General features: G+C 45.9%; 1 protein-coding gene across 1 annotated transcript in view; it reads right to left on the reverse strand.

Annotated features, from left to right (window-relative positions):
• LOC113197192 (heparan sulfate glucosamine 3-O-sulfotransferase 3B1) overlaps window positions 1-20,319 on the reverse strand; it is a 37,716-nt gene extending 17,397 nt beyond the window's left edge. Inside the window, exon 1 of the mRNA XM_026409420.2 lies at window positions 19,766-20,319. Coding sequence (XP_026265205.2) covers window positions 19,766-20,319 — 554 coding nt within the window. The remainder of the gene's footprint in view (window positions 1-19,765) is intronic.
• Window positions 20,320-21,415: the final 1,096 nt, after the last annotated feature.

Below are 21,415 nucleotides of genomic sequence, written 5' to 3' on the forward strand. Positions count from 1 at the left end.
TATATCCCTACTACTGAATTTCTTCTTTTATTCTCATACTTTATGTGGTTGTTGTCCTTTATTAAAAAAAAAAAACACCTTATGTACTTTTCCAGTAAGGTAGATAAAAATAAATGAAATTATGTAGCTCTAAATGGGGGGGATGGGGGTAACAAAGAAAAAAAGGATAGCTCATTAAAAAATTTTTTCTTTGAAAGAAGAAAACAAAAACTAGTAACAGCTAGATAATGGGGAAATCAGTGGGGACAAGTAGCACTCTGCCTTTTTAAGTAAGCAACATGTGCTAATGGGGTCATAGACAGCACATCTCCTATTGGCAAGGCTAACGCAGGGTGTGACACCCAGGTATTCCCAATTCGTCCACGCAAGTAGCAGCTTTCCAAGAAGTTTTTGGCATGGGGGGACATTGGCAGAATTTATATGTCCTCTCAAGATATGCTATAAACGATGGAAGATTTGGGTTCTTGGGTTCATTTATTGACATAGATAGAAAATGTGGGAAAGGTGGGATCACCCCGGATTCTGGGCTAGAACACATTCCCTGGAAGGCCAGCTCTGTGCAGATGGATCCGTTTGGCTTGGGGTGAGTTAGTCTCTGGAGGTCAGCCAGAGCCAGGGCTCTGAGATCAATGGCTGCCTCTCTCTGAAATGCTCAGTGGTATTCTCTATTCGCTGACAAAGCCAAATAAAGACCTTTAAGCTGCTACTTTCCCAGATAAATCCACTTCCACATCCCTGGGCTGGGAGCGCAGGGCACTAAGCCCATAAGCAAACACTACCTAAAGGAGCCAATAAGAGATGTGCTCTCTATGGCCCCATTAGCACGCGTTGGAAACTAATCAAGCTCAAACCTCTCCAAGGGCGATGTTTTCCTGAGTTTGCTAGATGCACACACAGTCACTTGTCACTTGGAGGCAGTCAGGACTCCACCTTCACAGACTGAAGCCTGGAGTCAACTATGCAAAGACGCCCTGACTCTGGTCTACACCTTTGTGCACCCAGGTAAAATCTCCAGGAAGCTGGAATTCCAAGAGCTTTTCCTAGGCTAGTCCTTTCTGTGAAGATAGATGGTTCATCCCATTGTTCAGAAATGGGGCTTGCTACATATCGCAACAGAAATGTTCTCCTGTCTGGCTGCAAAAAGGGTATGCAAATCCCAAGGATCTGTGACCTTTGGAGAAGAAACTTTAGCTCTTTGGAGCTAAAGAGAATCCGAGAAAAGAAATGGATCCTTTGCAGCAAAATTTCTGTATGCAGCATATACGTGGAGCTCAGTTCTCAATGTCAGGTATTGACAGACCCCAGGCCCACCCATGGGCCCAGGTTAAGATCTCCTGATGCAGTCTATCAGTTAGCCACTGGCTACTGGCCACTCACTGGTCAGCTATGCCACTGGTCAAAAGCCTCCTCAACATGGTGTGTGCCAGGGGTCAATAAATGGGTAGGGTGAACATGTTCTGGCTTATCTAGAGTGTATTCATGTGGGGTGTATTCATGTGGGCTCCCTAAGATTTGCTCACCATCCAAATGCTTTGCCTGAACCACCTATATTTGGCTCTGCCTTTATATTTTATTAAAATTTGAAATGATGACCTGGTGCAAAAATGGGTCCACATGGTTTTATAAAGTCACAGACACTTGAAGTTCAATGTCACAATATTTGAAGTTCATGCCACATAAAAATAGGTCTGTCTCTGATAAAGAATAAATAGGCTTCCATTTTTATTAGAAAATGGTTCCCAGGCTCCTGTTCTGCCTGGGCCATGACTATATTGCCTCTAAGACCTGTTGAGCACTTTATCTGTGACAAGGGGCTGGACGGCGGGCTTTTCACGGGGTGCTCTCCTCTGTTTTACATGTGGGAATAATGAGTCTGAGAGCAAGTAGGCTGAGTGGCCCCAACTCAAATGGCAAAGCAGGAAACCAAACTCCACAATGTTACACTTTGAATCTCATGTTTATTAAAAGTCTATACAGTTCTATAAGATCAAAATGTTCGAGAAGACTGATCATCCCACCTCCGACCCACCCATGATCAACCCCCTCCTTTCTAAAGAGCTTTCCTTCTTCACAATCAGAAATGAAATGGTTTGGTTTTAAATTAATGCTTTTTTTATTAATTATGTGGGGCCATAAATGATAATGAAATAAGCAGCACTTTGTAGATATACATAATACTGCAATATCTACCCCGCAGTCCTTTTTAATTTTTATTTTGAGACCTTCTTAAGGAGGTGCTGTGATCAGCCTCCCCCAGACCTAGCCCTCACTCCTCTGGCCCAATTCCTACTCTGTAGTGCGGGTGGGGTTCAGCTTTTGGATTCTTCAAGTGTGTCAGTGTTCTACAGAAGGAAAACCACCCTTGCCCCCAATCCTGGTCACAGTCTTGCAAGCCAGAATTGCTCAATGCAGCTCACCCAGAAGGTTCTGCTGGTCATACAGATGCAGCTGGAATAAAGGCAAGAACTGGAATTTCACAATGGGCTTTCCAGGTATCCTGCAGATAAGTGGGCCTGGCTTTATCCACTCTGCTCTCCTCCTTCCCTTTAAACAAACCAGGGTGTAAGGAAAAGAGCTCGTTCTAAATGCTCTCAGAGGCCAGGAGTCACAGCTCAATCCATCTTTAGAAAACGGAGACCCAGGATGCTGTGCCCGGCTGACCAAGCCTCTCAAACCATGGAACAAACAGGCTAATAAATTAGCCTGCGAAACCACTGAGCCGAGGAGCAAGAATCAATCCAATAGGCTGTCTTCTCTTCTAGCTCATTAACTATCTGAGATTACCATCATATGGGGAGTGGCCTCTCAGCTGGAAATTAAATTAGCCTAGCTATAAACCAGGAATGTGGAGTGGAAAGTGTCTGATGAGCCAGCCATCCTGGGAAAAAACTCTGCCCCCCAAAGCTCTCCCAACTCCATCCCCTGAGCCCTCCCTCCTTTGCAATCTCTCTTCTGAACAACCAACAATGTCAGGGGTGACACTTTCTTACTTTAGTGGTCAGATAAGAGCTCAGTAAACTGAAGTTATTCCTGTTAAAATCAAGAGGTGGCTTCTTAAGGAGGTGCAGTGATCAGAAATCTGGCTTTGATAAAAATACATAGAATAAGAAATGTTCGTATTTTAGAAAAGGAGTTGCGGGATATAGAGAGAGAATAAATGTGCCTCCATCCCCTTCCACCCTGTGCATATAGATGCAGAGCCACAAGCTCAGTAAGAAGGGCAGCAGACACTAATTGCACATTCAGAACAGGTGTGTGCCTGCAAAGCCACCTAGTAATTACCAGCTTGGGCATTTTGGCTCTAGCAAGCAGAGCCCTCTTTAGCGCCTCAGAGAACTGAGCGTCCATGGGAGCTGTTTCTTGTTGTAGGTCCAAAGCACCCGAGAAGTGGAATTTCTAATTACTGGCTTTCTCTTAATGAAAGGCTACATCCAGACAAGCAAACAGCAACCGGCTACGAGGACCTGGATCCTACAACCCATGCAAAAAGGATCTCCAGTGTTGGCTTTTTATTCTAAGTGGCATCTTTTCGGATGACCAGCAAAAGCAATTCCCACTGAATATGATTCAACAGCATCTTGTAATTCCCATTTCCAAGTGAAAATATTGGAAGGACAAAGAAAGTGCGGGATAACTTGTACTAGTTACTCTTTGAAGTCATGATGTTAATTAAGGCTTCCTCACAACAGATCTCAGTCACCTTCCTGCTCCCTTAGCCCCACACATGTTCACTTCTCTCTGGGGTCCTTCCTTGCATCTACCACACTTTTCTCATGGAAACCTCCTTATCACTTGCATAAAGACCTTGCCAAGGGAGAGCTTCCTCACTTGGTCTGCTCATGAACTCCTATTCATCCATTAGAACCACACTCTGGAGTCATCTCCTCTGAAGCCCTCCCAGTTTAGGTCCTCCGCCACCTCGACATATTTAATCATTCCTTCCTCTAATGCCACACATGACACCTGTCAATAGACTTCCCTGGGTGAAGAAAAGCCAAAGGATTTTATAATTGAGAGACAAACAAGCACTAAATCCAAATCAGAATGTAACTGGTAAGCAGCAGCTAGAAAATTCTTTATGAAGGTCACGTGTTAATGATGAGTTGCGTGAGGTCAATGTAAGCTCCTAACCCAGTCGATTTTGAAGCGTGCGATCACAGGAATCCTCTCTACCTACAGCCAGATCCCACTGCTGTCTGCTAGGAGCCCCCCACATACACAAAACACATACATCCTGTGTTTCTGGGACCTACCCACCATCCACCTGCCACACTGGGAAGCTGATGAAGTTCATGATCAACCACAAAGATCATGCTGGGTGACATGTTCTTGCCCACACCACCCAAAAAAGACAACATCTGGGTAAGATGAGGTGACTTTGCTCAAAGTCCTCAAAAACAAATGAAAGCTTAAGTCTCGAGGAAGCTGGCACATCTGTGCCCTTGCAAATATTCTTCTCACAGAAAACAAAATAGTCAAGAGCCTGTTCTGTACTTCTGATTCCAGCTGCAAATGGAAAAAAAAAAACCTAAAAATAACTGTGAATGATTGAACATTCTCTCAGAGGAGACAGATGGGCCAGCTCATCAACAGCCCCCCACCCAGGAATCCCAGGCTGGCACTCCCGAGAACCCTGCTTGGTCTCTCCTCTTTATCTCCTACAAATAGAAAGACTGTGGTCAGGGGAATACCCTTCTAAACAAGATCTGATCAATTATTTCAACCCCTTTTGTATGCTAAGGTGGAAGCTCCCTAAACTTAATTGAATTCCTCCAAAATGAGGGATAGGAATAGGACTCAAAAGTTCTGGGAATGCTGACCATTGGGGGCACCAATGTGGCTGCTGCTGATCTGAGGATTCTGAGACCCACTCGGGATTCTGTGACCTAAGAAAGAATGTTCACCCCCCTGCAGAATCAGTGAGAGCTGGCCATGGGATGTTCCCTGGTTGCCTGTTCACTCTCCTGGATTAGAAGCCCCTCCCAAGGAATGACAGGGATCCTCCCTCTGCAGAATTGGTTAGGGAAAGCAAGAGGTGGGCAGGGCCTAGCCTGCAGCAGCTTGTGAACCATCTGCTGCTCCGCACCAGGCTGGAGAAACTGGCCTGTGAAGCAAAGCAAGGGATTAGAGAAAAACAGCTCTCTTCCCCCTGGAAACTTCCAACCACAGAACAAAATCCCTCTGGGACAGTCCTCCAGGTGCTTGGGGAGAGGGATGTGCAGATTTTGCAGTGAGAAGGAGTGGGACTGAGGACACATGTCCATTTTCATGAGCAGCATCGGGACCAGTAACTCCACGAGCCTCAGGGCATTATCCAGCAGGGTTGAGGGCGGTTCCTCTTAGGAAGCCACCCATGTGTTTTCTTGCCTTCTCTGTCTTGCAATTCAAATTATTTCATTTTCCTCAAATAATGCATGAGAAAAAAAATTTCAAAGACGTGTGCATGTGCACGACTTGGGTAGAGCTTGTCAATGCATTTAGTAAGGGAGGCTCTGCTGGTCTGAAAACTTCCCCTGGCCTGTGGGATGAAGGGCCTCTCTCTTACCGTGGCCTCTCCACCTCTGACCCCTCTCCTCCCCAATCTCTGATGTCCTCTCTGCTCCATGCAAGGAATTTCTGTTGCTCTCCAGGCTTCTCTGAGCCTTTTTCACATGAAGCTTCCCTGACCTTAATGCTTGTTTGAACTTTCTGGATGATCCTATCCAGAAACTCCTATCCATCCTTCAGAGCCCAACTCACTAGTAGCCTCTACTTTGGGTTCCCCTACTCCCCCTACTCCGTAGCATTTCTCACTTTCTTCTATATATTGCTCATCATGGCCCCTCTACCAAGCATCTGAGCCCCCCTAGGATTCAGACAATGGCTTAGCAGCTTGTTTTCTGCTTACTGTTCAACCCATTCTAAATGTTCAAGAATTGTCTAGTGAGGAAAATCATGAATGGATGGATAAGTGAATGAAAGGCAGACACATTATTTCATCAGGAGTACCACCTAGATGCTCTGGTCATGACTGGCAATAAGGCTGCCTTGTTATTGCCTGATTTTCACAAGGCCCTGCAGAAAGAGAAGGTAGGGATCAAATATCCCTTTAAAAGGTACGTAACTTTATAGGAAGGGAAGTGTGATAAGAACAGAAAACTAGAGGGTACATGCAATAGGGGATCCTACCCCGGTGTGAGACTGTTCACCTAGACCATGTGCAATGACCTTGGCAAAGTCTCCCCGCTGAGCCAGAGCAGAGGTGGAGGTGAGGAGGTGACCCAAGCAGGTGTTAGAATTTCCCCAAATAGGAGGAGTCTGTGATAGTGCATCAGGAGATAATAGGATCATTGTAGCAGGCTTAGAGTGCTCCAGGGGAATCCAGATACTACTGCAACTTCCATTTTACACAAACAGGTAAATCGAACCCCATCTCCCTCTGTTAAAAGGTTCCGCTTACCTCCTTTCCCAGTGACACCTAATCTGAAAGTTTCCTTTGATTCCGGTGCTCTGTGTCCCCCCTTGGCTCCAGACACAGAAAGAGAACGTGCATTTTTTTTTCTAACTTACTGTTAGAAAAATTGCTGCCCATGTTTACATGTAGCGTTCACCTTATTTAAGGAAGACTTCAACATTACATCCAGAGTGAGCAATCGTCTCAGTGCGAGGATAAAACATATACAGACCACAAGAGAACTCCCTGCCAGGCAGGGTGGAGAAGACCTTCACCTTTTCTAACACTATCAAACATCTTGCTCTGTCAATACCACCAACACAGAGCACTTACTTACCTATGAAAACAGACACAGCTGTTTGGAGGAAAGCAGAACCTGCAATTAGCCTGCTTACAGAATAACAGCATGTGGAAGGCTACCAAAGAAGCCCTCAGCAAGCTTGGACTTGAAATCCTAATCAGCAAGCCTGTTTCTCTGGCCTGGGCCTCAGCAACTTTCTAACCAGGGTCTTTGATTTACTACAATTCCACCTCTCATTCTTGATTCATTCACTTTGCAGCAGCAATTATCTTGGGGGAGGAAGGAAGGGAGGTGTGGACCCACTAGGTTTGAGATGACATCCCATGGGAGAGATGTGTGGATTCTAACACAAGCAACAAGAGGAGGCAGCCCGTTCCAAGAGTGAAAGTGGAGAGGGGTGGGGGAAGGGGGTAAAAATGTACACAAAGGTACACAAGCACAAGTTCAGGGATCAAATTCTTAGAACTGCAAGAAACCCTGGAGACCTGCTCCATGGCAGGTCCCCTGCTCCCCAAATCCACATCCGGACAAACACCTCTCCACTGGATAATGAAAGGTATGAATGAAAAGAGGATTTTGTACACAACGGGAAATGTTAGTTGAAAAAAAAAATTAAACACATTGTTTTTTTTTCTTTTTAGCTACAGTACTTTTCAGAACCTTTAAGAGAGCTAACGTGGAATCATTTTTTTTTTCCTTTACATCACATAGTAATCTTTCCAGAACTTTCTGTTCTATAAAAAGAAAGGGGACCCACAGAGTATCCACAAAGTGTCCTCAGGATAGAAATATAAAAACCTGACTTGCTTAAGGTCATCAAGTGTTTGTAGCCAAGGGCTGACCTAAGAATTGGCAATTGGAGGGGTTGTAGATGGAAGAAGAGCCAATTAGGGAAATAAAAGAATTAAAAATCGGAAGGGAGCTAGGGATACAGCTCAGGGGTGGAGTGCTTGCCTAGCATGCACAAGGTCCCAGGTTCCCTCCTTAGCACGGTGAAAATAGAAGCTTGTTACTGAAAATGAATTTATGATAATGATTCTAATTATAAATAGCATCCAGCTCAGCAGACCTCCACAAAGCCTCTCCTGAGATCCCTATGAAGGTATAAAATGAAGTTAGATTTTAAAAGCTAATGCCAAAATCTAACAAGAATGTCCATGATGAACTGGATTGAGGACATTCGATCCTGAAATGTGCATACCTAGAGTTTGTAGCTCCTCTTATTTGCTTGGTAACAAATAAATGAAGGGCACTAAGAAAGCTTGGAGACCTGCTTCACTACAGGTCCCCTGCATCTCACAAATGAGATGGCAGGGGACAGTGATGGGGATCCTCAGGTGCAGCAGCGTCCCCCAGCTAGCTGCTACCATGAGAAAGACAGGGTTACTCCCTTTATAAAAGAAGCAGCACATCTGAATTTATATGTGGAATCTCCTAGTTTGTCAATAATCCTGATAAATTTCCATGCTTTTACAGGATTTCATTACATTAAATTGGACAATTGTAAAATGAATCTGCAGTGGGAAGAGGCAGGATAGTGGCTGTCCTTAGAATGGGGATAGTAACCAGATGGGGTACCAGGGTAGCTTTGGGGGTTGATTTTGTTGCTTATTACCAAATACCAATATGTTCACTTTGGGAAAACACATCAGAAATCATGCTTCTGATTTGTATACTTTTCTCTAGGCGTGTGAATAAAATTTTGTCTAAAAGAAACCTACAAACTAGGTTTAGAGATGAAATGGTATGAAGTCTGGGATTTTCTTCAAATTATATCTAAAAGAGAGAACACATTTCCTTAGAAATGATGGAGGGAATCCTTGAGAAAGCTATCAAATATTACCATGTTGAGAAAAAGTGGTTACTGGAGTAAAATTCTATAAATACCACAATGTCTCAGAAGGTCCCCCCACCCCCACCCCGTGGAGAAAGAGTTCAACTGAGTGGTACTTGAAGAAGAGAAATGCTTTGTGGAAGGAACAGCACACACAGAGGGTCTTGGTGTGAGCAAGAATAGGTGGTCCATTCAGGGCCAGGAAACCGCAGCACAAGAGCTATCTATGCTCCTGGTTGAGGACATAAGTTCAGGGTAGACTGGGCCTGCTTTATGATCATACCTTCTCGGGCACAGCTGCTGGGGACAGTATAATATAAGGTGTCTCCAACAGACGCAGATGAGGATGCTTAGGGTTTTGAACAATACCGTAGGGAAGCCACAGGCCACAAAGTGTAAAGTGGGGAGAATTTCAATGTGATCCTGATACAAGGATCCAAGCTTAGGTAAAAAGCTAATGCCAAGTGGAATCCTAAGAATCCAAACAGTGTGGAAGTGGCCAGCAATTGAAAGGAACAGGTAAGAGGGAAGGGATGGGGACAGAAGGAGGCTGCAGTAGAGAGGGATCAAATGCACAGATGCTACAGCAGGAGCAAGGTCTACAGGATGATGCCAAATGACAGGTTGGTGCATGGATGACATGGATGAAGACTGCCACCAACGACGTGGGTATGGAAGCCACAAAGACGGGCTGAGAAGTGAGCATGGGGATTAGAAGAAAATGTAAGTACAGAGACAGAAAAAGAGAAGGAAAATGTAATCTAGGGGAGACGTTTATATGGAAAAGTCTTTGTCTTTGGGTGGGGAGAAAATAGAAGAGATGGCTTGAACTGGCCTAGGAGGAACATCATGTCAAATTTCAGCAACCCACAAAATCTCTAGGTTATGGAGTTTGAAGGTTCCCCAGAGAAGCCTTCTTTTCTTTGTATTCAAGAGGCAGAGTCACCAATAGCTATAGCTGGATGAACTCAGGCAGCCTATGTGAACTTCCTTCTTTGCAAAATAAGGGAAATCACATGAAAGGATCACTGTTAAGATTAAATAAGAGCCTGGCCCACTTGCTTGCATATGGTAAGCCCCACTAACTGAACCCTGAGTCTTTTAACCCCTATTGCACCTCAAAGTAACTAATAACATTCTTACCTCCTTACCTGGAAAGCTCCTGGAAAAGTATCATTAAAAAATCATACTTAAAATTTTGTGTTATATGATCTCGTGCTTCCTCCTTTTCCTAAAATGTTTTTAGATATCAGTGATCTGGCAAGACTAAAGATCTGTTTTTTGTTTGTTTGTTTGTTTTGTTTTTAACACTCAGTGCTTAAAATGCTTTGAGACCTCTTTGAGCCTGTAAATTTTAATCAACTTCTTGACTCTTTTACTTCTTTAGCACTTCAAAAGCTGTTTTGTATACCACTTGATAAAAGCAAATGCCCAAATGGGATTTTTAGGGAGGTGAAATTACTCTATGTGATACTTTACTAAAGGATACATATCTTTATGCATTTGTCCAAACCCATAGCGTAAAACTCCAGCAGAGAACTCCAATGTCAATTTTCTAACAAATGGACCGCTCTGGTGGTAAATGTTGGAAGTAGGGGGAGGCTGGGCATGTGAAGGGGTATCGGACAGACGGGGAATCTTTGTACTTCAGCTTTGCTGTGAGCCTAAAACTGCTCCAAAAAGTAAAGCCTAGTTTTTAAAAAGCAAGTACTAATAAATCCTTGTTGGTCACTGAAATAAAAATAGGTAAACATCATTTATGAAACTGTACTATGGCTGGGCATGGTGGCACATGCCTGTAAACCCAGTGACTCTGGAGGCTGAGGCAGAAGAATCCCAAGTTCAAGGCCAGCCTCAGCAATTTAGACCCTAAGTGACTTAGAGACTCTGTCTCAAAATAAATTTAAAAAAAAAAATTAAAAGGAATGTATTATTCATTGATTATATAAAAGGCTTAAAATAGTCATCAATTGCTTCCTCATTATTTCGGGTCAATAATAAAACAATGAGTACCTTCCTACCTCTCTGTCACTTTGCTCCACCTCTTCCCACACACCCACTCACCCACTTGGGGCTTCCTCAAAAGCTCTTAGGTGGGAACAGGATGTTTACTTCTTTGTGTATCTGTGTTAACTGGCAGCACTAGCATATGCTAAGTGCCTAGAGACTGGAACAATCAGACAGGAGGGCACCAGGGACCAGCCAAAGAGCACTTCAAGAGGAAGGATTGGGGGCTGGGGAGGGTAGGGGAGAGAAGCCGCTCAGCTGGGGGAAGGCACCAGGAGCTATCTATGGGGGAATTACTATTCTCTAATTGTGTGCTGTGTGACGTCTCCCCAGGGAGACTGCACTTTAATGGAAGTATGGAATAAACCTTGCATTTCTTCAACATCTCTTGCAGCATCAAGCAATCCCCTATGTGTGTTTGTTGCCTTGTTCATACCCATCATGTACCTATGCCCCCAAGAAAAAATCCAGAGAAAGGGTTTGCTCCATTCAATTCCACAACAAAATTCTCAGTGCCACAGAATAAGTCCATCCTGAAAGGAAAAGGCTTTTGAGGGTTGAGGCCCTGGGGCAGCATTAGAAGGTGGTGAGCCTGTCTGTAGCCAGGAATGAGATCCCTTCCTGACCACCCTGCAGATTGAGGGTACAGAGAAGCTCAGAGGTTGCCAAAGGGGAAGGGGGAGTTGGAGGACCAGCACAGGGCCCCTAAAGGAGGTTGAGCTCAAGAGTGTGTATGAGGGAGACTCCGGAGCATTGGAGGTCTGGGGAGGGTGTACACAGGACACTTGGTCTTAGTGCAGGTGAGATTGAGGAATCATTAGAAAGGGGCTTCACACTGTCATTTGACAGGCTACACTGTGGAAATGAAGCTATTTTCAATTAGTTATCCACCGAGTTTGCTGAATCACCTTCCAGGCACCCATTACAGAAGTAAATGCACTGAGAGCGGGATCCTTCCTCCAAATTAAAAGGGAGGGACGTGATCGCTGGAAACTCAAAGTATTCACCTCCCCTTGGTCTACTCCAAAAATTAAGGCCCTAAGAAGTCAGTGTGCTCTGCTCTTAAAGAACCCACTCAGGCCACTACCCTAAAACTACCACGAATGCAGGGGGAGGTTAGCCTGCCTCGGTCCCCATGCTTACAGACACTTCCGCTCTGAAAGGCTGGGAAGTTCTTGCAGAAGGTGTAAAAAGGGCAAAGTGAAGAAAGGATGAGAGCACAAATAGATCAGCTGATAACCCAGGCTCAAGAAGCGAAAGCGCTCCAGAACCCATTTCTGCTGGGAAGAGACGCGAAGCAGCTGGAACCGCCAGGCCCACCCAGGCGGAGGCGGGACGCGCGCGCTCAGCCCGCCCCCTCTCTGGGACGGCATTGGTCCCCGGAGCAGCCACTCCGACCAGTAAGCGCCGGGACGAGTCCCGCCGGCTCCGCCCACCTCCAGCGCCGGCCACCCGAGCTGGCTCAGCCCAACAGGTGAGGCCGGAGCGCTGCCCTCGGGCAGGTCACGTGGCCAGCGGCGGCGACCCTCGGGGCGGAGGGGCGCCCCCACCCGTCCGCCGGCCCCGCCCCCAGCACGGGCCCGCCCGGCCATCTGTCTCCGGGGCTCAGCGGTCCTCGGACCAGATGCATTGATCCCACGCGACACAAGTGCCAGGCTGACGGATCCCCGAGGCCCGCCAGCCGCGGAGCCATTTTCTGTCCCCGGCAGCGCCCTGGGCCACCCTTCCAGAATGGGACGTCTACGTGAAGGCTCTAAACTGCCAGAAAGAAACGGACACGTGGCCACCTCGGGGACCCGTCTGGGGCCATGTTGGACACTTCTGTCACCAGATCTGAATAAAAGGGTTGGGGGAGGCAGCTCTTTCCTCCTAACCCCCACTCCATTCATTAAATCAAAAGCTTGTGCGTGAAAAATCTGTTTCTTGTCACTTCTCTTCCCAGTGTGTTTTCACTCTGCATTTGCTCTCCCCCCCACCTCCGCCCCATCTCATATTGCCCAGAACCATCTTTCAGCATTTTATGGCTTTCTAAGCCAGTGTAACCGTGCTAAGTAGTGGGGGGCAGAGACTCGGGAGAAAACAGGGATTCCGAGTCCTGTGCTCCGAGTTCCTCACGGACACACATGGAATCGTTCACCTTCTAGTCAAAGGGGCTTCAAAGTCTGACCCCTTGATGAGAAATAGTCCACCCTGGACGAAAACACCATCAACCTCAGGTTAAACCAGTCTTCTTCTTCTTCTTCTTCTTCTTCTTCTTCTTTTTTAAACACATTTATCATATTTAGAAGAAAAATATTTTATTCCCACAACATATGGTGATTATTTTAATATCAATAAAATACAAGCTCCCCGACAGTCCTCTTTAACCATATCTATTTCTATAGCTCTGAACTCGTTTTATATTTACTGATGTAATATTTGTAAATAATTATGATAGACAATTATATTTCGATTTATATACACATTGGGCTGTGATCAATTCATGACAGTTAGCACATCCATCACTTTAAATTGTTCTCTACTTGTGGGTACATTTGATTCCTCTTTTCTAACTCTTTTGAATATATTGTGCATTATTAATAATACACTGCTGTGCTACACTAGAACTACACTAGAACTTTGAGAGGCAAAGGATGTTCTGTACAACTTTGTTATTTAAACATGTTCCATCTGTGACAAAAATGAAGTAAATAATTTTTAAAGGACACAGTATTTTTTTAGTATTAGTTTTAATACTAATCAAGTCTCAGGAATCTGTATTTAAAAGAGGAATTTAAGATATATATATATATATATATATAATATATATTTATATATATATTTCACACACACACAGGAAATTAATACTACCCTTATTTATGTTCCAAAAAATTTAAAGATGGATGTTATTAGCATTAGGAAAATCCTAACACATAGCCCTTGGTTGCAAAGAAAAATTATTTATTATCATGTTACTAAGATGGTAATTGCTCCTTAAATCCTAAACTTTTCTTCAAATATTTTGAAAAGAAAAATCAGAACGAAAACCCCATCATGCACTAACATCAGTTTTATTTGAGGTTAGTTTTATTTTGGCATAGTTTGAGAGGAATATGAGAATTTTCACAAGGTACTGTTTTAAATATAAAAAAAAAAAGTTTCATGGTCTATGTACAATTAGTTTTCAAAGATATCAGTATCTCATTTCTTTTTGGTCATGGTAAATGTTTTCATTTGAGGTAGGCAGCATATTGTTTTCATTACCCTTGAAAATATGCCACATACTTGGGGAATTCATTTTGCTGGGATTCCTGACTATCTCAGCAGCCAAGGGCTGAAATTTCTCTGATGGTCTGAAATCATCCACTGTTAAATGAGAGGTAGGGCCCTATTTGGAAACTATTCACAGCAAAAGAAATGTTTATTATGTTCTGAGTTTAGGGTGGACATTTTGTATTTCTGTCAATCAACTTAATTTCCTTGTTCATACAGTAAGAACACAAAGTATTTTTTTAAAAAAACTACTGACATAGAAAACAATCTTAGTCTTATATTTTTAATTCTGAAGTATTAAATAAATGGCACCTCCTTAATTCATAAGAATAGCTGACTCGTAGGTTTGTTGTTTTAAAAATTCCTGGTGCACTTTTTAATTATAAATAATTTTAGTAACTAAAAGAGTCATTTTATATAACCAGAAAATTTTATGTGCTATGACATGTTTTAAACCAAAGGGCAAATTAGCATACATTATTGGAAAAAGATTTTGTGACGTGTTGATCTTTCCAAATATTAAAAAAATTTCAAACAAAATTAAAACACCAACCTAGAAAAACAGAAGCTGTGACAAGTCACCTTGAAATGTCAAACAATACAACTTTATCTGGGAAAATATCTTTCATAAATATTGATCTATATTAAATTATAACTTTTTAATAACCAGGTCCCATCAAAAAAGCAAAATCTGGTTTAGTCATCATTTAATTCCTAATTGTAACAGTCTATCTTTTTAAGAATGTTTTTTAAGGTATGTGCTGCAACCTAATTCTTAGAGCCTTATTCAATAATAAATGTATCATTTGGAAGATAATAAGTGTAATTTAACTCATGCATTTCAGCATTTTATTTATCTAAAACAAATAGATTGCTATTAAATATTGACTATTTTATTAACTCAGAGCATCTGGGAAAATACTTATGATTAGGTTAATTTATGTTATATTTTCCCCTCAACTTGTAAAAGATTAATCAACCATTTTATGGTCTAATTTAGGTGCCTAATTAAAAACAGAGTTCAGCACATGCTACACTGTCTTGCTAATAAATCTTGACAGCTTTGTAACATAATGGTTTGTATTTCAAATTGTTGCATATAAATGTAGATCTTTGGTCTTCACCCAGCAGTTTGGAAGTGAGTTTCATTCTTGATTTAAACTCCAGGAATGAATAAGTGCAATTATTTCAAAATGGAATTATCTCCAATAAGATCTTATCTTACATTTCCCTCAGTGAAGACAGGAACAGGCTTGGCCACCCGGGTTTTAGAAAAAAAGACTGGGGAAATTCATTTTCTGAATATTCATTAAATTAAAAATATAGGGGAATTTTTTTTTTTTAGCTATTACCCTTTGGGAGAGTTTTCTGCAGTTTCTGGGTTTTGGAATCTCATTCTAAAGAAATCTGCTCAAAGTATTAGTTATAATTGTCTCTTGGTTAACAAGTCCAATTTAATTACTTGATTTGGGGACACTATATATTTTTTAAATTGATTCCAAGGAGTTTGGGAACACATCACTTAACCTATGTCCTCTTAGACTTCCCAGCCTTAAAAAGGGCAAGTGGCAGAGCATAAATCTACTCTTCAGGAAGGATACTTTATTTTCTTAGCCTCTGTACTTGAGGGGTATTTTTGTCATTTTAATGACTCCTTTGATTCTAGCTGTGCTGTGCAGAAAAGTAAAAGTGTCACAGTAGTGTGATTATCCTCAATTTAGTATATACCAACTTGGGATATTACCAACTAGTTTGTTTTGGAGTTGAAATTCTTTTAAAGTGAATGACAGCCAGTGTGGTGGCACATGCCTCAGTGGCTCCAGAGGCTGAGGCAGGAGGATCACGAGTTCAAAGCCAGCCATAGCAACTTAGCAAGGCCCCCTTAATCCAGTTAGTGAGACCCTATCTCAAAACTTTAAAAAAAAATTATAAAAGGGGGCTGGGGATGTAGATCAGTTGTTAAGGGACTCTGGGTTCAGTCTCTGGTACCAAAAATAAATAAATAAATAAAGTTAATGACAAAGTGAGCAATCCCCACTGAGATCACTGGAGGCAGTCAGAAAACTGTCAAACTCTTAAAGTAAATGCAGTTTTGAACTCAACATATATAACTAACACCGTGTTTTAGTCACTTAGTGAGGGAGCATGACACAGGACAATATTTGGAGCAGGACTGCCTGGGTGGTATATTAGCTTTGCCACTTTCCAGCTGTGAGAGCTTGGGCAAGTTGCTTAACCTCTCTGTGCCTGTGTTTCCTCATCTGTAAAAATGCCTACTTCACAGGACTGTAATGAGGATTAAATTGCTAATCCTGTAAAACTTGAAACAGTGCCTGGCACACTGGGAAAAAAAAAACATTTAATGTTACACACACACACACACACACACACACACACACACACACAGATTTGTTTAATGTTGGCCAAATCATAGAAATGTCAGTTTATTTTGTACAACCAAAAATGGAAAGGGGAGTCAAGATGAAGCTCATATCTGTAAAATAAATAATAATCACTGAATATTTGGCTAAGTTAATCCCCAAACTAAGGTCATTAATATTCGTAAAAATCTACCAAAACTTAAGAGGAAAAGGGAAATCTTAAAAATTATATGTGTTTGGCCATCTGAAGTTTAAATCAATCTAGGGTGAGTGGTTTCTCCACTTTTGCATTGGTTAGTTCTCCTGAACCACACCCTGCTCTTTTCAGACACCATCACATCCAGGACCTGAAGGTAAAGTCCAGGGTCACTATATAGCACCCATATGTCTGTCATTCCGTGAGGGCCTCATCAGCCCTTGCTAAGTTTGGGAGTTTAATTCGAAAGAGCTGAATGATGAACTGGAAAAGTAAGCCCAGAAGAATCTGAATCGAAGACTAAAACAAACTCGAGTTCAGGCTCAGACAGCACGAATTAGCGCGTGTGATTTTTGCAGCGGTTAGGCAGTGAGTGCAAAGACTCCCACTCTCTGGCCAGTGTCGGGGTCAGCTCCGCGCTACCACCTCGGTGGTCTCCATCCAACCATGAACCCTCTTCATGTGGCTGATAGTGTCTCATGAGGACAAGTGGAAGGAGCTACAATCAAATTCCGAGACGTCATGCAAATCCGTCCAGGCCCTGGGCTACTGGGTTAGGCCACTGGCGGGGCTGTGGATCACCCCATTAAACCCATTAACGACGGCTCAGACAGCCGTGACCTGGTTCTCCAACAGATTAGGAGGCTGACCCTTGGGCTCAACCATCCAGGCTCATAGATTTTTGTCTTAAATGCCTTTCAAATGTCTCCCTTTCTCATAGATTCTCATTTTGAGGACTTGTTTAAAACATTTTCGGAATTGCATCTTTCTTTCTGCTTAATTATTATTTATACTCTTCTCCAATTGGCCGCCTGAGCTTACCGACAGCTCAGGTACAATGGAGCTCACGTCTTAGGTGGAGCAGGGATTTTTCGAGGAGAGGGAACTCCATCGAGGGCGAAGGGGGAACCCCAAACATTGGCTCTTAACGTATAGCACCCTGGGTCAGGCGTCCTAACGGTGTTGGGTTTAAAGTTAAAACGGTCACCTTCAAAATAACTGTTAAGTCCACATATTTGCTCAGAATATTTTAAATTAGTTTAAAATTTGTAATTAAGCAGATAGTATTTAAAATATTTAATTTCCTTTAAGAAAAAAAAAAAAAAACGACCAACCCTGCGGCCGCGCCAGACACGCCTGGTGGGACAATCAGGGAACCCTTGCAGTTTGCATCTCCCAGGTCGCGGCCGCGGGCTCTGTACCTCCTATGGTACCTCCGCGTTGCGACAGTCCTGCTAGTCAGTCTTTTTAGTTAGATAGCTCGGAAGGATGATTAACCTAGCGCCTCTGGCGACTTGCCTTAGTCCGCTCGGCCAAATGCAGCCACTCCCAGGGCAGCTCCCAGGCGAGGACCCGGCCCGGCCCGTAGCTCCCAGGCTGCGCTCCCGGCTGCAGGAGCGCGACCAGGGTTTCCAGCGTGACTTTATTCAGAGTTTTTGAATCGATCAAAAGGAACGTGGCAGGTGGAGGGCCGCCGCCTAGGAGATTTCGTGAATCTCCCGGTGGGGGATTTCCACAGCCTGCTCCAGGTGCTTCTAGAACTGACATCAAGGGTTCGGTTATTTTCCTTTCCGTTCCTCCCAACCCGGCCTGCAAGAGTGTCTGATCTCAGAAAATCCCGGGCTGCCTCCGGCTTTGTTGGGCTCCACCTTAGAAGGGCTCTCTAGTTATAGCCTGCCATCCCGCTCCACTCCCGGAACCACCATCCCAGGAGGAGGAGGGGGTGGCTATGGTGAAGAAATAACATCCAATCAATGACAATAGCTAACAATTAAAGAGTCCCCAAGTGCCAGCCAAGCACCTGACTACACCAATGCATTCACTTCCCCCGGCTTTGCGGAGAACCAGTATCATCCCCACTGCACGGATGAGAGCACCGAGGCTCAGAGTTCTCTAGTCAGGACGTGAATTCAGGCGGTGTCTTGGAAATAGTGAGAAGAGCGGCTGTCACGGCTGGCTAAATCTCTAGACTTAGGCAACTCCTGACAATAATAAAAAAACATTAAAGACAATGAGTAGGGGGGAGGACGCGGCTGGGAAAGGAGCGGTTTTAATCCTAAGGTCAGTCACTGTTTTTTTTTTTTTTTTTCTCCCATCCTATCCAGATCCAGAGAAATGCAGTGGAGACAGGAAGTGGGGTTCGGTTAGGTTCTCCCCTTTTGTTTTCTTAAGTCTCCAGCCTCTTTGAAGCTAACCGGTATTGGAAAAATGCCGGAGACTCGAGGAGTAGTGTAGGCTGAGGGATGGTGACCAGAGAGATGGAATGAGGACCAGTGCCTGGGCCCATTAATCAGAAAACCGGGTTTCCGGAGCCTGGAGCCTGTCTCCCACCCCAACCACTCACCCCAAAAGACCAGTAGCTGGAGGGAAGCAATAGGCAGAGGTCGTAATTATGACCTTGGGGCCTCTGTCCCTCTGGAACTGGACTCACAACTCTATTTGAGAGCACAATTTCCGGAAGCCGCAACTTCTAGGCAACCCTCATTTCTTGATCAATGGGCCCGAATATTCTTTGCGCCCTGACTTGAACGGGGGCGGCGGAGACCAGAGATCGTGTCCCTTTACCGAGGCCTGGGAGGCGGAAACCTACGGGCTGTGCCCGGGGCGCTCCGGTTCCTTCAAAGCTGCGCGCCGCTAGGGCGGGCAGGCTGCAGTGCGCGCCTTTGCCCGACAGGGACCAGCACCGCTCCACGCTCGGCGCGCCACAGCCAGCAGAGGCGCAGAGCCACCCGCCCAGCTCACCCTCCCCAGCCCTAGCAGCTCGCGAGCGCGGCGGGTCTGACCCCCTTCGGGTTCCGGTAACAAGAAGGACTGTAACAAAAAAGTTAACAGACTCTCGGCAGCCTTGGCAGGATGCCGTGGTCTCCACCCCCCTCCCCATCTGGGGAGCAGAAGCGGCTCTAGAAGTTGGTCTAGGGAGGAGACTGCTATCCAAGAGGCGTAGAACACTCCTCCCAGTGTCCCTGTCTCCGGAGAGGAAAAAGAAAAAAAAAAAAAAACACTACCAACACTGGATTGATTGATGGGTGACACTGCCAGGGTTAGACGATAGCCCGCTTCCCTAAGCGCTTTTCAATCGCTGCCACGCTTCCTTGCGACGAAGTCGCCTAGTAATTTTTCAGGGCACCACGGACCACTGAGTTCTCCGTAAGAAGTTTCTGTAGGTAGTAGCCAGACTCCAGCAAGGAGTAACCTGGACCGCGCGGGGGCGGGATTCTCGACGCTACTAGCCTGCATTACCCGGTCATCCTCTGTCCCTCCCAGCCATGGTGCCCCCAACCATCTTCCCAACATGTGCCTGGTTTCCCTTCCTCATGGTCTGGGTCGCGGCCGGTGACCCTGGCCCCGTCAAATAACTCACCGATACCAGGCTAGACCCTTGTCATAGCTGCGGTCGAAGAAGTGGGGCTCCGCGCCCACGGCGCGCACGTCGGGATGCACACGCAAGAACTCCAACAGGGCCCTCGTGCCGCCCTTCTTCACGCCGATGATAATGGCCTGCGGCAGCTGCTTGGTCCCTGACCCACTAAAGAAGCTGGAGATGGAGCTGGGGGAGTCAGGCGTTTCGCGACTCTGCTCTTCTAGGCTCGCGGCGCCCTCCACCATCTCCTTGCCAGCAGCCAATGCGGTGGCCGGCGGTGCCCGGAAAGGCAACCTGGGGGGCGTCCCATTTGGAGCTGTGGCCAGGGCTGGCGGGGCGTGTGCAGTGCGGGACCCCGAACCCAACAGCAGTAGCCCGGGAGCGGCGGCGCAAGAGCCGGCGCACGAGTACAGGAACATGTAGAGCCAGACGCAGAGCATGGCGAAGAGCAGCGCAAGCTTCCTCCTCACCGGTGGCGGGGGCGTTGGAGGCTGCGGCAGGAACCGCCCGGGGACATCGAGGCAGGATCGGCCGCCGCTCAGGCGCTGCCCCATGCGATGCCCGCGGGCGCGGCCAGGGACATGGCTCAGCACATGGCGCAGGTCTGGCAGGAGCAGTGAGCACGGTGAGGGTCCCTTGACCCTCTGGAAGCCGGGCTGCTCGGTTTATTGCCCCCGCGTACCCGCGGTTGCCACTCCTGCTGCTGCTGCTGCTGCTCTTCCCCAGGTGGCGGCGGCAGCTGTAGCGGCGGCGGCTCTTGACATGTTGCCCGGGAGGAGCAGCAACTGGAACGGAAAGTCAGAGCAGCGGTAATTGCTGGTAGAAGGGCTGTTATTGCCGTGCCATGACCCGCGCTGGGCCAGAAGAACGCTGCACTCCCGCGCCCTGGTCACTCTGGACGGTGCGCACAACCGCTCGCCGGGGCTGCCTTTTAGCAGTCCAGAGAACTAATCCTTGAGAGCAGCCCCGGCACTTGCCCGCAGAGGCTGCGGAGGAGAACTGCGCAGGAAGGGAGCTGGGGACTGAGGTGGAGTGGGCGGGACCGGTCTTCGGGAGTGACAGGCCGTTCTACCTACCAGAAACCCGGAACACCATGCAAATGCAGGCGCTTTGCCGAGGGCTAAACAGCCAATCTTCTCTCGGAACGTGGGGGTGTGGAAAGGGTTCGGGGCGGTGGAGAGTGGTTGGGGATTGTTATTGGCTGCAGGACTCAAGGGGCGGTTTTAGAGAGGCGGGGCCGGGGACTGGTGACAGGAGCAGATGGTGGGAAGGATGCTGGAGTGACCAGACGCTGAGAGAAGTCCTATTCCATTGAGTGGTGCGCTCCGCACCCGCGCGCCTTTCCGCACTCGCTCCCCGGAGCCAACCATGGCTGTAGTTGCCTAGATGTCGGGACGTAAGTCCCCATCCAGATGTTTCTTAGGCAGGTTCGGGATGTGTCTGTGTTGCAGTCAGGGTTGGAGGAGGGAAAACTGGGAGAGAGAGGCACCAGCTACCCAAACCGCCCATCTCACACCAGAGACGCAGAGACAGGGCCCTTCCCGGAGAGGAACAGATTTAGGAAGTTTGAGGGGGAAATTTGTTTGGAAATCGCTGGCAACTCACTCCTCCTGGTCTTTCCCCCTCATTCTTGGCCAGGCGTGATCTCCC

The sequence above is a fragment of the Urocitellus parryii genome, chromosome 7 (genome assembly GCF_045843805.1).
Source record: "Urocitellus parryii isolate mUroPar1 chromosome 7, mUroPar1.hap1, whole genome shotgun sequence".
Classification (NCBI taxonomy): Eukaryota; Metazoa; Chordata; class Mammalia; order Rodentia; family Sciuridae; genus Urocitellus; species Urocitellus parryii.